General features: G+C 38.1%; 1 protein-coding gene across 1 annotated transcript in view; it reads left to right on the plus strand.

The window, feature by feature from the left end:
- The window catches only part of Pde3b (phosphodiesterase 3B), a 118,591-nt gene that overhangs the window by 99,542 nt on the left and 3,729 nt on the right, over positions 1-15,320 (plus strand). The window contains exons 11-14 of the mRNA XM_045146142.1: positions 691-804; positions 3,091-3,290; positions 8,153-8,356; positions 10,206-10,367. Coding sequence (XP_045002077.1) covers positions 691-804; positions 3,091-3,290; positions 8,153-8,356; positions 10,206-10,367 — 680 coding nt within the window. The remainder of the gene's footprint in view (positions 1-690; positions 805-3,090; positions 3,291-8,152; positions 8,357-10,205; positions 10,368-15,320) is intronic.

The following is a 15,320-nucleotide window of genomic DNA, read 5'->3' on the forward strand; positions in this document are numbered from 1 at the left end:
TTTCCCTCCATATGGACACATTAGGTGGGAAATTAGTCATATATAGACAGTAAGTTATTCTTAAATTGGCATAACTGGCTAATAATGATACTTAATAATTTAAGGTGAGTGGTACTTGAGAAACATTAATGATGAGTATTTATTACTTGTTTTTGCAAAAATGTAAGTATTTCAACTGTGTAGTAAATAAAAACTTTGTTTTGTTGCCCTTATTTAGCCTTATTTATGGCTTTTTATAAGTAACATATGGTACACCATATGTTACTTATAAAAAGCCATAAAATAGAAACTTCAACAACATTTTCAAGTGCCTTTAGATCATTTTGCCTTCCTTTATTTGGTTCTTTACTATGTATGTTTTTATAGAATATTTGAAGGTTTTTACAGGAGAACTTTTAAACTAATTAATTTATTTTGGGTTGTGGAGGTAGGGTCTCACTCTATCCCAGGCTGACCTGGAATTTCCTATGTATTCTCAGGGTGGCCTCGAACTTACAGCGATCCACTAAAGGAGATCTTTTTAATGCATCCCAATATCTTAATAGTTAAACAAAATGCAATTATAGGAAATTATTTAAACATATATCTTATATCAGGATATAGTATATATATTAAATTTTTAAAATTTTAATTGTTTTATATCAAACCTAAGTGGAATGATTGCTTTAATAAAATATTTTGCTGCTTTAGATCATAATCGTATACATGCCACCGACGTCCTGCATGCAGTTTGGTATCTGACAACACGGCCAATTCCTGGTTTACAACAGGTCCACAATAATCATGAAACAGGAAATGAGACAGGTATTTCCTCCTATAAATCTTTTATTATTTAATTAAGAACAACAGATCAAGCTATTCCATTTCATTGGTTCTGATCTTTAAATTTTTTCCTCATGTATGTTTTGACACATTCATAGGATAGTGTAAGATATCATATAATAATGGCATAAAAATTTTCAAATCTGTTTACTATCTTAAAATAAATCATAAAGGTAACCATCAAGGGTAGGGTGGTAGCTCAGTGGTAGAATTACTGCCTTACATGCAACAAGACCATGCATTAAATTCCCAACACGCTAGGAGGAAACTCAGAGACATCAGACTTAGAACTATAAGCCAAAAAGATCTAATGCAAATATACTCAAAATTTAATCTACCACTACCAAAATACACTTTCTGTACACGTGGAACAGCTTTTTGGATAAATCATGTTAAGCCACAATACAACAAAATTAAGTGGAATGAAATCAAATCATATCTTATTATTATAATCATGACTAGTCATCAGTTATAGCAGGAAATATGGGCAATTATAAAATATGTAGAATTAAAAGACTTCTGAACAACCAATGGGCCAAATACATCAAAATAAAATAAAAGGCTGGACAGATTGCTTAGTGGTTAGGCACTTTCCTGTGAAGCTTAGGGATCCATGTTTGACTCTCCAGGTCCCACGTAAGCCAGACACACAAGGTGACACAAGTACGCAAGGGCACACATGCCCACTAGGTGGCGCACACATTGGAGTTTGATTGCAGTAGCTAGAGGCCTTGGCATGCCAGTTCTCTCTCTTTGTCTCTCTGTCTCTTCTCTCACTCTCATGAAAAAGGCCAGTCTGTTTTTTTGTCTGGATGACCTGTTCATTGTTGAAAGTGGTACATTGAAGCCCCCCCCCCAACACCCCGTTTTACTGTATTACTGTATTTATTTTCCTCAAGATCTAGTAATATGTTATCTATATATTTAGATGCTCAAGAGTTGGGCACATCTGTATTTATAGTTCTTCATATCTTCTTGATAAATTGAACCATTATATAATGATTTCCCCCTTTTTTACAGTTTTTGACTTCACATTTTTGTCTGGTATAGTTACCTGCTCTCATATGGTTTCTATGTGTAGGATTAAAGATAATAGTATGACCATTTAGAGAAAGTTAATATAATACAAAGATGATTAATGCAGTCTTAGGGACCAGAGGTACTGGGTGAGTAGAGAACATCACTGCTCTGACAAGAGGATGAACTACAGTCGTGCTGACTGAAACACTCCCCAGTGTGCCTCCACACTGTTGTTACATTATAAAGAAGGAAAAAGAATGGAAAGAGAAACTTGTCAGTGCAGTAAATTGAAATATTTTCTTTCTGGGTAAAATTTGAAAAATACTTATATTGAGGAGCTTATTTTGATAAAATGTTTAACTTGTAAATGTCCATGTTGCTTAAAAATTTCTTTTGAGGCAAGTCCAACATACTGTCCTTTTTTTTTTTAATGAGAGAGAGCAAGTATGAGACAGAGAGAGAAAGAGAGAGAGAATTGGTGTATCAGGGCCTCCAGCCACTGAAATTGAACTTGAGATGCGTGTGTCCCCTTGTGCGTCTGGCTTATGTGGGACCTGGAGAGTTGAACATGAGTCCTTAGTCTTCACAGGCAAGCACCTTACCTGTTAAGCCAATTCTCCAGCTCTACTTTTTAAATTTAAGTTTATTATTTGTCTGTATGTGTGTGTGCATGTTTGTGTGGCTGCATGTGCAGGAGTGCAGGGCACAGGAAAACTTTCAGGTTAGTCCTCTGCCTGTCCACTACTTTTAAGGCAAGGTTTCTTGCTCTGAGCTCTTTCTGCTATTGTTTTAACTGCACTGGCTTCCCAGGACGTTTCCTGTTTTTGCCTCCCATTGGAATTACAGAAACCCTCCCATGTTTCCAGCTTTTTATGTGAGGTCTGGAGATTGAGCTCTGCTAATCTAGTTTAAGTGGTGATCACTTTATCCTCTGAGCTGTCTACCCAGCTCAATCACATTTTATTTTCAACTGTTTCATTCTCCTGTTAGATTCTATTGCCTCACCATTGTATCTAGCCTTTAAATAAACATTTGGAAAATTAGGAGTTTTACAAATTATTTAGCCTAGTAAAGCATCATGGCCTATAAGGTATAGCATGGAAAAAGACTATGCTTTTAAGTTCATGGCATCAATTTTAAGCCAATAAATAAGACAAGTAATGATGTTAGCTATAGGAACTTCTGTCCTTAGTATAATTGTGGGGAAACTATGTGCTATTTGTTTATTTGTTATTCTTCATCCCCCAGATTCTGATGGTAGACTTCATTCTGGACACATTACTTACATTTCTTCGAAGAGTTGCTCTATTCCAGATGAGAGCTATGGCTGCCTGTCTTCCAACATTCCTGCCCTAGAACTGATGGCTCTGTATGTGGCAGCTGCCATGCATGATTACGATCACCCAGGAAGGACAAATGCATTTCTAGTGGCTACAAATGCACCCCAGGTAGGAAATACTTCTTCATAATGCTCAACAGTACTTTGGGATCTTACAGCCTTGCTACATGTCCTTTACCAGCCAGTCTTCTCTTAGTCATGTGCCTTCACATCTGCCTTGAAGACTCTGCATCCATACTGAATCATATGAAAACACGTGATGAGTTCTAAGGGAATTAGGAGGAACAATTCACTTTCTTTAACTAGAGTAGTTTTTGAAACAACAGTCTCATGTTTTGTGAAGTTTTAGAGAGCTTGGTAAAAATACTTTTGTCTGTGATCAAACTGATGACTCTGCTGGCTAGATCTAAGATGTATGTCCCTTCTAACTAGGACAATAGTATGACTAAAAGCTATGATGGTTAAGGATAACAATCTTTTTACTCTTCATTTTCTCCTAAAATTTGCCATAATATATGGACCCTCAATCTCTCAGCTGCAAATGCCTTAGTATATTAAGAATTTCTTCTGGTAAAATATTACTTTTATATCCAGTATAGCTGATCAGGTGCAAAATTCCTTTAGGTCACAACTGAAATAAAGTACCATGGTTCCCAATAAATTGATATTATAACTGCAATAGCTATAAACATAAGGAATTATAACCAAATATATTACTTTATGAATTTCATGTGCTTTGGGGTATTTGCTCATGCTGGAGTTTGCTTAAATGTTCTGTGTGTTTCTAAGTACCTTACAAAAAGCAAGTTCACACTTATTGTTACTAAATTTATCTGGCCTGTCACTTTATCACTTCATATTCAAACCCCATCTTTTATTATTATGAACTTTATAGTATGAACATATTGGTTATTGGTAATGTCACTACTGGATTATACTTTTATGTCCCTTCCCCTCTACCCTCATCAGTGGGATTATTGGTATTCACAGTGGGGCCATGACTACATCAGTCAGTCTCTGTGGCAAGGACAATGCCTCAGGATATATTCTTTGGCTGTCAAGTATTTTTGCCCCCTCTTTCACAATGTCCCCCGACCCTTGTCAGTCACGTTGTAAGTCTTCTGTAGTGTTGGATTTTGTACCTTCTGAATTTCTGCTTTGATAAGTTTTGAGTCTCCTCAGAGTCTACCACCATCTCCCCAGAGGAGGTTGTCAGGCCAGCTGTGAGAGAAGCACTTGGTAAACCCGTTTTTATCTTTGTATGATCTGTAGCTACTTTCAATGTTTCCTTTTCATGTCTCTCTCTTTCAAGCATGCTAATATTTTAAAATATAGGCGATAGATTCTCAGTCTCATTTGGTGTTGGAAATTTAGGGAGGTATATTTGAGTATGCATGCATATGTGTGTTTGTGTATATGTGTGTGTGTGAGAGAAGTTGACTAGAAGGGTCATGTGATTCATTTCTTCATTGAGACTTTATTAATAGCTCATGATTTCCACATGTAAATTTCTGTTCATTTAAACTTCATTATTGCTATTTATTCACTTTCTAAGTATTGTTCTGGAGAAAGTTCCCTTTTATAATTTCATATGTCTTCATTTGCAGTATCATTTTATAAAATTCAGATGTTTGAAAAACCTACCCATTTTGTGAATCACAAGCCTTGAGAATAGTGTCACAGAATGATGAAACACTGGATCTAATATTCCAGGCCTGTGTTTGATTTGTGGTTGCCTACTTAGGTGTGTGACCTGAGTTAAAGTTTATTCCTCTGGACCTAAACATATATATATATATATATATATATATATATATATATGTATGTATGTATGTATGTATGTATGTATGTATGTATATATGTATATATAATATAAATAACTATATAAAATATATATTGTATTTATATAAAATATATACATACACACACATATATATGATATGATTAAAATCTTATATGATGGATTTTCTCTTTTTGTTCATATTTATTAAAGGTATTACTATTTGTTCAGGTGCTGTAGTTTATATTAAGCCTTTTTCAGCTCTGTCCAAGTCAGAGAGTGAAAACAAGACTTATGATTAAGTATGATCAAGAAACTTGCTTCACCAAATAAAAAATATGAGTGAAGGAAGGAGCCTACAGCTACTGAAGATAGGTAACAAGGTGTTTTAGCACAGAGCCCAGGTACGTTAGCTTAATGAAGATCTTGGTTAGTTGAGGCACTGTCTGCATTCTCCACTCAAAAGATGTAGTCATGATTTCACTGCGCGCACATGCAGGCGTGGATATACACCTTGCTACAGCGAACGTGGAGGTCAGAGTACACTGGGATATCATTCTTGCTGTCCATCTCATCTGAGGCAGGGTTTCTCTTGTTTGCTGCTGTGGTTAATTCCAGACTAGCTGGTTCACGAACCTCAAGCTTTGGGATTGTCCTGCATATGTCTCCATTGCCACAGGTGCACTGGGCTTGCAAACTGTGCTGCTTGTTTATGGCTTTATGTAAATTTGGGGTCTGAATTTTAGTTGTTAAGCTTGAACAGGAAGTGCCTTTAACCACAGAACTATCTTTCCAGCCCAACCTGGAACATTTTCCTATGTTTAGGTTCAGTCTGTTGCTCTGTGTGCTGCCTTTTCTTCCTAAAAGGGAATTCTTTTCCTTTATCACAGCTCTGTACTTGATTGGTTGGTTATTTATTTACTTATTTATTGTTTCCACTCGACTGTGAACTAGTAAATTTACTGAGGTTCACAGGGGGCCTCTTCTACTTATTCTGTATGTGACCTTTCCTTTATTTTGAATATTTATTTGCAAGGAGAGGGAGAGAGAAACAGGTAGACATGGAGGGAGAATGGTTGCATCAGGCCTGTAGCCACAGCAAAATAACCTCCAGATACATTCACCACTCTGTGTATCTGGCTTTACATGAGTCCTGGAGAATGAATCTGGGTCACTAGGCATTACAGGCAGACACCTTAACTGCTGAGCCATCTCTCCAGCCCCAACTTTTCCTTCTTTATTGAAAGTACTTTTTATATGTAAGGAGAAAGAGAGAGAGAGAATGAATGAGCATGGGTATGCCAGGGCTGCTTGCCATTGCAAAATCTCTCCAGAGGAATGTGGCACTTTGTGCATCTGGCTTCACATGGGCACTGGGGAACTGAACCCAGGCTGGCAGGCTTTTCAAGCAAGCACCTTCACCACTGAGCCATTTCTCCAGTTGGAACTTTTTCTTCTTATGTATTGGCTTAGCCTTTCTTTAACCTGTTTATGTTTCCTATTGTGATTCTATCTAGATTGTGATGTTAATTCTTATTTTTGCCTCCATTTTATCTTTTTTTGGTAATTTCAGATGGCAGTTTGTATGGTAAAGGAACTCTGAATTTACTTCATTTACTGACTTGGCTTTCTGAGGGTTTACTATGCCAGCAAACTCACAGAGTACTCATTGTACATTGTGTTTTAAGGAGCTTGGAATTTTATTACTTCTGATGAGACAAATTTTGATCTTCATCAAAGTAGAACACAAATTTGTCAACACTATTAAATATAAATTGGCCCCTTAGGGATTCTTTGAAACAGTCATTCTCTTTGGCATTATGATGTTTAAAATTCTATTCAGACTGATGAGAAGCTTTGATGCAGCTCATAAAAAGTTTAAATTCTTTCATTGTATAAAATAACCATATGATGTTATGCATCTATGTTTAAATCTAGGCTGTAATGAATTTTTAGAGATCAAATAAAACAATCATTCAGAATATGTCTTACCTGATATTGCAACCTATTTTATCTGTCCTTCTTTCCTGTTGCACAGTAACCTATATGCAAATAAGAGCCAGGTTTTTGTTTGTTTTGTTTGTGTGTGTGTGTGTGTGTGTGTGTGTCTTTTATCCCTGGCCTTTGGCACTACTTGATGTAGAAGTTGTTTTGATAATTACTCTTTCTTTTGTAATCTTAAAATTTTAATGTTCAGAGGTGGAAGAGGCTTTAAAAATTTTATAGTATGGTGGATTTGGCTCTGTCCTCCCAAGTCCCAGAGCCCCTGAGGAGGCCCTGGTGGGAGTGGTTCCACACCCATGTAGGCCACAGCATTTGTGCTTTCCCCAGTTTTCACACTTACCTCTTACTTCCAGACCATTCAGGCTGGAATCCTGGCCCTCAGTCACGCAGGTCCCTCACTCACTCTGGACAGGTGCTTCTCCTTTGTAGTGACCACTGGCTACAGAGCAGAAATGTGGCTTGACACCTGCTCTGTGTCCCCGATGACTTCATTATCAGAAGCTGTATCTGAGGTTTATAGATTGAATGGCCTTTTCTGGCTGGAGACGGTTCCATGGTGAAGGTGCTTGCTCACAAAGCCTGCAAGCCTGGGGCTCAGTCCCCCAGTACCCATGCCACACCAGGTGGGCCAAGTGCCACACGTATCTGAAATTCGTTTACGGTGGCAGGAGGCCCTGGGCACCCATACTCCTCTCTCCCTCCTTCTTTCTCTCAAATAAATACATAAAATGATAGATAAATATCTTAAAAGAATACCACCTTTGCATATCTTGGGAGGCAGAGTGGTATCTACTTCATATTTTGAGATTAACCTCCCACTTCTGAGACACATATAACCAGAATGAAAGGTAAACCTGACCCGCAGCACTTCAGCCCACTCACTTACAAAATCATCACCACTGCGTGGGAGGGTGGTGCACACCTGAGTCGCAGCCCTCAGCAAGCTGAGGTGGGAGGAACTCAGGGAGTGAGAGGCCAGCCTGGAGTACAAAGTGAGTTTTAGGTCAGCTTGGACTAGAGAGACATCCTGCCTTGAAAAAAATAAAATAAAATTATAATTTTTTGTTTCAAAGATATTAAGACACCTAGTCATATGCTTAGTAAGTAGTCCTTGTATTCTGGTATGCTAACTTTGTTAAAGTTTCAACTTTGAGATAGTCTGTCTCATTTTTCTTTATTGTTTTTAGGCAGTTCTGTACAATGACAGATCTGTTCTGGAAAATCATCATGCTGCATCAGCTTGGAATCTGTATCTTTCTCGCCCAGATTACAACTTCCTTCTCAATCTTGATCATGTGGAATTCAAGCGCTTTCGTTTTTTAGTAATTGAAGCAATCCTTGCCACAGATCTTAAAAAACATTTTGATTTCCTTGCTGAATTCAATGCCAAGGTTTGTTATGTAAAGTACTAACTGATTTAAAAAAGAGAAATTATTGTTGCTTGTGTTACTGATAAAAGGCTTTAAAAAAATTTGTTAGAGTTAACACTACTCATAAAGTATCAATAATCGGTATACGATGATACAATGGTCATAGTATTAAAATACATTTTTATAAATAACACATTTTATTACTAAACAAAGATGTCTGAAAACAAGAATTGCTTTCTTTTGGTACATAGACACTATAACTTTAATTTAAGTTATAACGGACAAATTAATTATGTCAAAAGGTTTTATGGGAGCAAGGGAGATGGCTCAGTGGGTAAAATAACCTGCTGTGCAAGCATAGAGCCAGAGTTTGGATCCCCAGAATCCCTGTAAAAGATGATGCTGTAGGAGTGTCTAATCCCAGCCTTCCCAGGCAGTGTCAGGAGAATCTCAGGAGCTAGTAGGCAAGCCAGCCTGGTGTATACAAGAGCAAATTACAAGAGACTTTGCCTCGTACAAGGTAGAAAGTAAAGACTGAGACCTGAAGTTACACATACCCACATGTACCCACTTGCCATACCCCCTCCCACACACCACAAGGGGAAAAAAATAGTGAGCAGATTTCAAAAAGTATAAAAAGTAAGTACAGTGCTAAGTAAGACATTATCTAATCAAATATATGTTTTTAATATGCTTGTTACACCTGCCCTGGCCACACAGTTCCTCCCCTCAGTGATTACGGACCCTCTAGTGAATGTGAGGGAAGAATTATGTGTGATCCATTCTTCATTTTTCTCAAAAATGGCTTCTTAAGCTATGGAGAAGTTGGTGAAAGGTGGTGAAACTAATGGCAGTGCATGGAGCCGCAAACAGCGGAGAACCTGTGCTCTCAGCTCTTGAGAGGACAAGGCTGCTTCTCATAGGCTAGCAGGACGCTGCTGTTTGCTCATGCTTTTGTGTCTTAATGGAGGCTGTACTTTCAGGTAAAGAAAGGAGCAGCAAAAGAACACTTGTGTAAACTCAAATATATTTCTGTTTAGAGAAAGCAGATAATAATGGCTTAAATTATTTTTATTATTGTATTCACTTACATTTGCATTTGAGAATCAAAACAAATGATTTAAATCATCATTTATAGGTATAAGATTGTCTAGCTCAATAACTATGAATTTATTCTTAAAAGTCTTCTGACATCATAATTCTTGTGATTTATTGATACATTTATTACACATGACACACACACATACATGCAGAAAAAATATACATATGAAATTTATTATTTTCCCCAGGCCAACGAGATGATGATAGATGTGAATGGTGTTCCTGAGGATGTCACTGAATATTGTCTTCTGGTCTCTACATGCACATTGATGTGTGTTTGCACATACACCCAAATACACACATGTGCATTAAAATAATAATAAGTTATTATTCTCTGTAGAAATAACAGAGATTTAAACCCACAGTTGTTTTTATTGTTAGAAGCTATGCTCTCGTTAAACAAAATTCTAATAACAGCCAGGCATGGTGGTGCATGCCTTTAATCCCAGCACTTGGGAGACAAGGGTAGGAGGATTGCTGTGAGTTTGGGGCTACCCTGAGACTACATAGTAAATTCCAGGTCAGCCTGAGCTAGAGTGAGAACCTACCTTGAAAAACTACCACCACCACCAGCAACAATTCTAATAACATATGGGAAATTTTACCTGTGGAGGTCCATGTTGTAACTTTTGTTGACTTAAAGAGCATTTTACTGAAATGTCTTCCCATCTTTTGGCAAAAACACAGTTTTAAGGTAATTTGTTAAGAACAATTCCTAGAAAACTTATGCGTCCTCTGAACCTAAAATATTTCTGTTTTTCAAAAATAGGCCAATGATGTAAATAGTAATGGTATAGAATGGAGTAGTGAAAATGATCGCCTCTTAGTCTGCCAGGTGTGCATCAAGCTAGCAGATATAAATGGCCCAGCAAAAATTCGGGATCTGCATTTGAAATGGACAGAAGGCATTGTCAATGAGTTTTATGAGCAGGTAAGCTGACACGTGAGATTGATGGGAGTTTTAAAAGCTGCCAAGCCAAAAAAAAAAAAAAAACCAAAACACATTTGGGGATTTGGAACTACAGTAGGTGTAAGAGTGTAAGGTGTAAGGGTGTGGATAGCTATAGTAGATGTAAGAGTGTAAGGTGTAAGGGTGTGGATAGCTACAGCAGGTGTAAGATTGTAAGGTGTAAGGGTGTGGATAGCTACAGTATGTGAAGAGTGTAAGGTGTAAGGGTGTGGATAGCTACAGCAGGTGTAAGAGTGTAAGGTGTCAGGGTGTGGATAGCTACAGTATGTTAAGAGTGTAAGGTGTCAGGGTGTGGATAGCTACAGTATGTTAAGAGTGTAAGGTGTAAGGGTGTGGATAGCTACAGCAGGTGTAAGAGTGTAAGGTGTCAGGGTGTGGATAGCTACAGTATGTTAAGAGTGTAAGGTGTCAGGGTGTGGATAGCTACAGTATGTTAAGAGTGTAAGGTGTAAGGGTGTGGATAGCTACAGTATGTTAAGAGTGTAAGGTGTAAGGGTGTGGATAGCTACAGTATGTTAAGAGTGTAAGGTGTCAGGGTGTGGATAGCTACAGTATGTTAAGAGTGTAAGGTGTCAGGGTGTGGATAGCTACAGTATGTTAAGAGTGTAAGCTGTCAGGATGTCAATAGCTACAGTAGGTGTAAGAGTGTAAGGTATAAGGATGTGGATAGCTACAATAACTGTAAGAGTGTAAGGATTTTTGTAGCTACAGTAGGTTTGATAAGAACAAACACCACTAGAAAACTCCTGTGTCCTCAGATTTTTTTCCCAAAATAAGCTAATTATATGAATAGTAGTGGTACAGAATGGAGAGTGAAAATGATCACCTCATAGTCTGCCAGGTGTGCATCAAAGTAGCAGATATAATTGACTCAGCAAAAGTTCAGGGTCTGCATTTGAAATGTACGGAAGGCACTGCCAATGAGTTTTCTACAATGTCAATGAGATTTCTCTACAAGCCTTACATTTCACTAACTGTAAAATATCATATATTACCTTCCCACATTATATCCTCTAGGATTCCTTCTTGACCCCAATAGTTATGAAAGATAAGATCTTTACTGAGTGAGAGCTCTGTTGTGTTAGGACATTCTTTGAGGAGAAAGTAGGAGTGATGACGTTAAGCCTGTCTAACTATGCATACTTTCCTGGTCTTCACTTACCCCATGTTGCATTGTAAATGTGAAATGCCTTGCACCCACCTTTGAAAGTTATAAAATGCCATATAAGTGTTCCAACATTGTTAATAGTTTACTATTTTCTAATACATTTAAGCTAAATTTTATATAATTCTTGATAATATATTATTATATTTACCTAATTAGTACTATTATAACATGCAGTTTTTGTATTTCTATCTTCATTCTCAATGATAACTAAAGCCTCAGAGTTCTCCAGTAGTTCTCATCTTCACAAAAGAGGAATTTTATACTAAGGAAAATGCCTAAGCTAGAGTGAGGCCCTGTCTTGAAAACAAGACCAAAAATGCAGTAGTATATGCCTATTTTAGGAAACATACTAATTCAGTGTAGTAACATTAGAAGTATTCATTTAAATTCCATTTATAGAATTATTTTTTAAAAGTATATAGAATTAGTTATTAAGAAAATTTGGAAGCTATACCTGAGATTGAATCTTGATCCCTCTTTCTCTTTGGAATTATATCCTTGATTAGATACCCACCATCTCTGTGGCACAATATTCTCATTAGTAAATATGCATAGTGTTGATACCCAGCTCATAAAGTTGTTGTGAGGATTAAATACAATAATATCTGTAAATCTTTTTAGCACAGCAATACATGCTCAATAATATTAGCTATTATAATTGCAGATCTGTCGCTAAAAGACTGTAGTATGATTCCTGGCTGTTTCACCTTGTCTTTCTGGATTTCATTTTTCATGTTAAAGAGAAAAGTATCACCTGATACCTTACCCTAGACAAAGTCCTATTCCTTTCTTCTCAGAACTATTTAACTTCCTACTTATTTTGTTATCTTACTAAACTTTATATATGAATACACTACTCTAGGTTTTTCTAACTTAAAAAATTATTACCTTACATATACTGTCTTTATAATAATTTAACAATTTAAGTGAAATGAATTTAGAACAGAAAACTCCTGTGACACACCTGAGACCTCTGGAGAAGCTCAACTGCTTTTGTTTGTTTGCTGTGCTGGAGATTGAACCTGCATGCTAGGCAAATTCTACCACTGTACCATGTTCCCTAGCCCCAACCCATTTACTTTTGAAAAATATTAATCATTTTCTTCCTCTTAGAAGATAAAAATCGTAGATAACCTTTAACTATGAGATAGTTAGTCACTGTTGCAGTTCCTGATTATTCCCTTAGGGTTATGCTGGCTCGTCATAGATAAGCACTGCTTCCCCTAAGAACTGTGTGTTGTGGGAGTAATTTCCAACCAGCCAGATAGTAGGGAGCAAAATGTCACTATGCAAAGTAATGGGTTTCGTTGAACCCTGTTACCCTCTCTTATCTCCCCCACTCCTCTGCCCCTTCTTCCTCCCAACTAGTACTTCTACTTTTATGTCCTCTATTCTTTTGGTTGGTTTTGGAGACCAATTTAGTTTAAAAAGGATTGCTCAAAGGAACATGAGTAATTTACCAGTGGCTATACCACTGGGAAAAAAAAAATACTTCCCTCCACCAGGAAACATTAACTGCCTAAAAATTCTCATGGCGGGGTGGGCCTGCTGAGCTCGTCCCCCTGAATTCCAGCAGACTTCAAGGACGATGGAAGACCTACGGTGCTGACCCTGTCCCCACACCTCTTCTTACGCTGTCAAAAACGCCCGAAACTTCTTTTGCCATCTCCTGGCCTAGATATGAGCTGCTTTTTCTCACGTCAAGCTCTCATATCCAAGCTAACTCAGTTCTTCCATGCTCAGATCAACAGCACCTTCCTGGACAGTGCAATGGCTCACTCAGTAAAGTGCTTTCCAGAAAAGCATGAAGGCCTGAGTTCACATCCTTAGAACCCATGTAAAAATATCAGTTGTCGTGGTATGTGCCTGTAATCCCAGTACTGAAGAGAACCCGGGGAGAAACCCTGGGGCTCACGGGTGCACCGCGCCAGGAAAGTAAGTGGCGCGAGTATCAGGAGACTGTTCAAACGATGAAAAGCTTTTTGTCCTGTATGCACATGTGCTGTGTGCACGCTTGCCTGGATGATGGGTCACGTGTATGTGGAGGCCAGGGGATAACACTGGCCATCATCATGAGGAACACTCGCCACCTTTTGAGACGGAGTTTCTCATCTGTCTGGAGCTCACTAATTAAGGCTACACTAGCCAGCCAGTGAGCTCCATGGATCTCTCGTGTGTGCCTCTCTAGTCCTGGCATTACAGGTGCATGCTGCCTCGCCCAGCATTTTACCTGGGGAGAGGGGGCTGAACTCAGTTCCTTATGCCTTGGCAAAGGTTTTATTTTGAGTAATACTGCCTTTTATTGTCATAGCAGCTCTGTAAGGCAGATTATTATTCAAATGTTATTTTAATATTGGGCATAGTGCTTATGCAAAGCCACAAGAGTCCTAAGTGGCAAAAATAGGTTGTTTTTTTTTTTTTCTTTTTGAGGTATTGTCTCTTTCTAGCCAAAGCTGACCTATAGTTCACTATGTAGTCTCAGGATGGCCTTGAACACAGCGATCTTCCTACCTCTGCCTCCCGATTGCTGGAATTAAAGGTATGCGCCATCATGCCTGGCAAAACTATATTTTTAAACCACATTTGTCTGATCTCATATTGTTCTTTAAACTTGTTTAGACCCTCAGAAGCCACAGTAGTAGAGTATCAGATAGAAGACAGGACTTGGCCAACTCATCTGTTGTTTGTTTATATATTGAGCTTTCTAACTTTGTCTTAGAGTGATTTTGCTATTTAAAAGAGGTTGGGATATTGAGATCAATGGCAGAGTCCAACCCTTCACATTTTAAGAACAATAATATGACCTTAATGTCTTTCTCTTTAGGGGAAAGAGGATCTACATTTGACATTATTAAATATTGCAAATTCTTAGTAAAGTTACTGATACTTATTTGAAAATATGTGTATTTTTCTTGCTAAATAAATATGACATTTAATGGCTGATATGGAAAGAATATGGGAATAAAATTTTGTATAAGATTATTCAAATAGAAACATTCTTACTGTTGAAAGGACAGAGTGGCTTTTTTTTAGTGCTATTAATTGAACACAAGTGTTCATGAATACTAGGCAAGCTATCTATATCAATGAGCCACACCACAGCCTGGTCAAGCAACTATGTTCAGTGATAATTCTTTATTTAAAAAAATTTCAAGCCGGGCGTGGTGGCGCACGCCTTTAATCCCAGCACTCCGGAGGCAGAGGTAGGAGGATCACCGTGAGTTTGAGGCCACCCTGAGACGACATAGTGAATTCCAGGTCAGCCTGGGCTAGAGTGAGACCCTACCTTGAAAAACCAAATAATTTTTTTTTTTTTTTTTTTTTTGTGGGCTGGAGGGATGGCTTAGCTGTTAAGACACTTGCCTGCAAAGCCAAAGGACCCAGGTTCAATTCCCCAGGACCCACGTTAGCCAGATGCACAAGGGGGCACACACATCTGGAGTTTGTTTGCAGTGGCTGGAGGCCATAGCGCACCCATTTTCTCTCTGTGTCTGTCTCTCTTTCTCTGTCAAATAAATAGAAATAAAATATTTAAAAAAATATTTTGACGAGCAGAGAGACGGCTTAGTGGTTAAAGCACTTGCCTGTAAGGCCTAAGGACCTGTGTTCAACTCTGTAGGTCCCATGTAAGCCAGATGCGCAGTGACACAATGCGCAAGGTCATACAGCACCCAAAGGGGCTTACGCGTCTGGAGTTTGGCTGCAGTGGCTGGAGGCCCTGGCGTGCCAGTTCTCTTCCACCTCTC

This window comes from Jaculus jaculus, chromosome 3 (genome assembly GCF_020740685.1).
Source record: "Jaculus jaculus isolate mJacJac1 chromosome 3, mJacJac1.mat.Y.cur, whole genome shotgun sequence".
In the NCBI taxonomy this organism is placed as follows: domain Eukaryota; kingdom Metazoa; phylum Chordata; class Mammalia; order Rodentia; family Dipodidae; genus Jaculus; species Jaculus jaculus.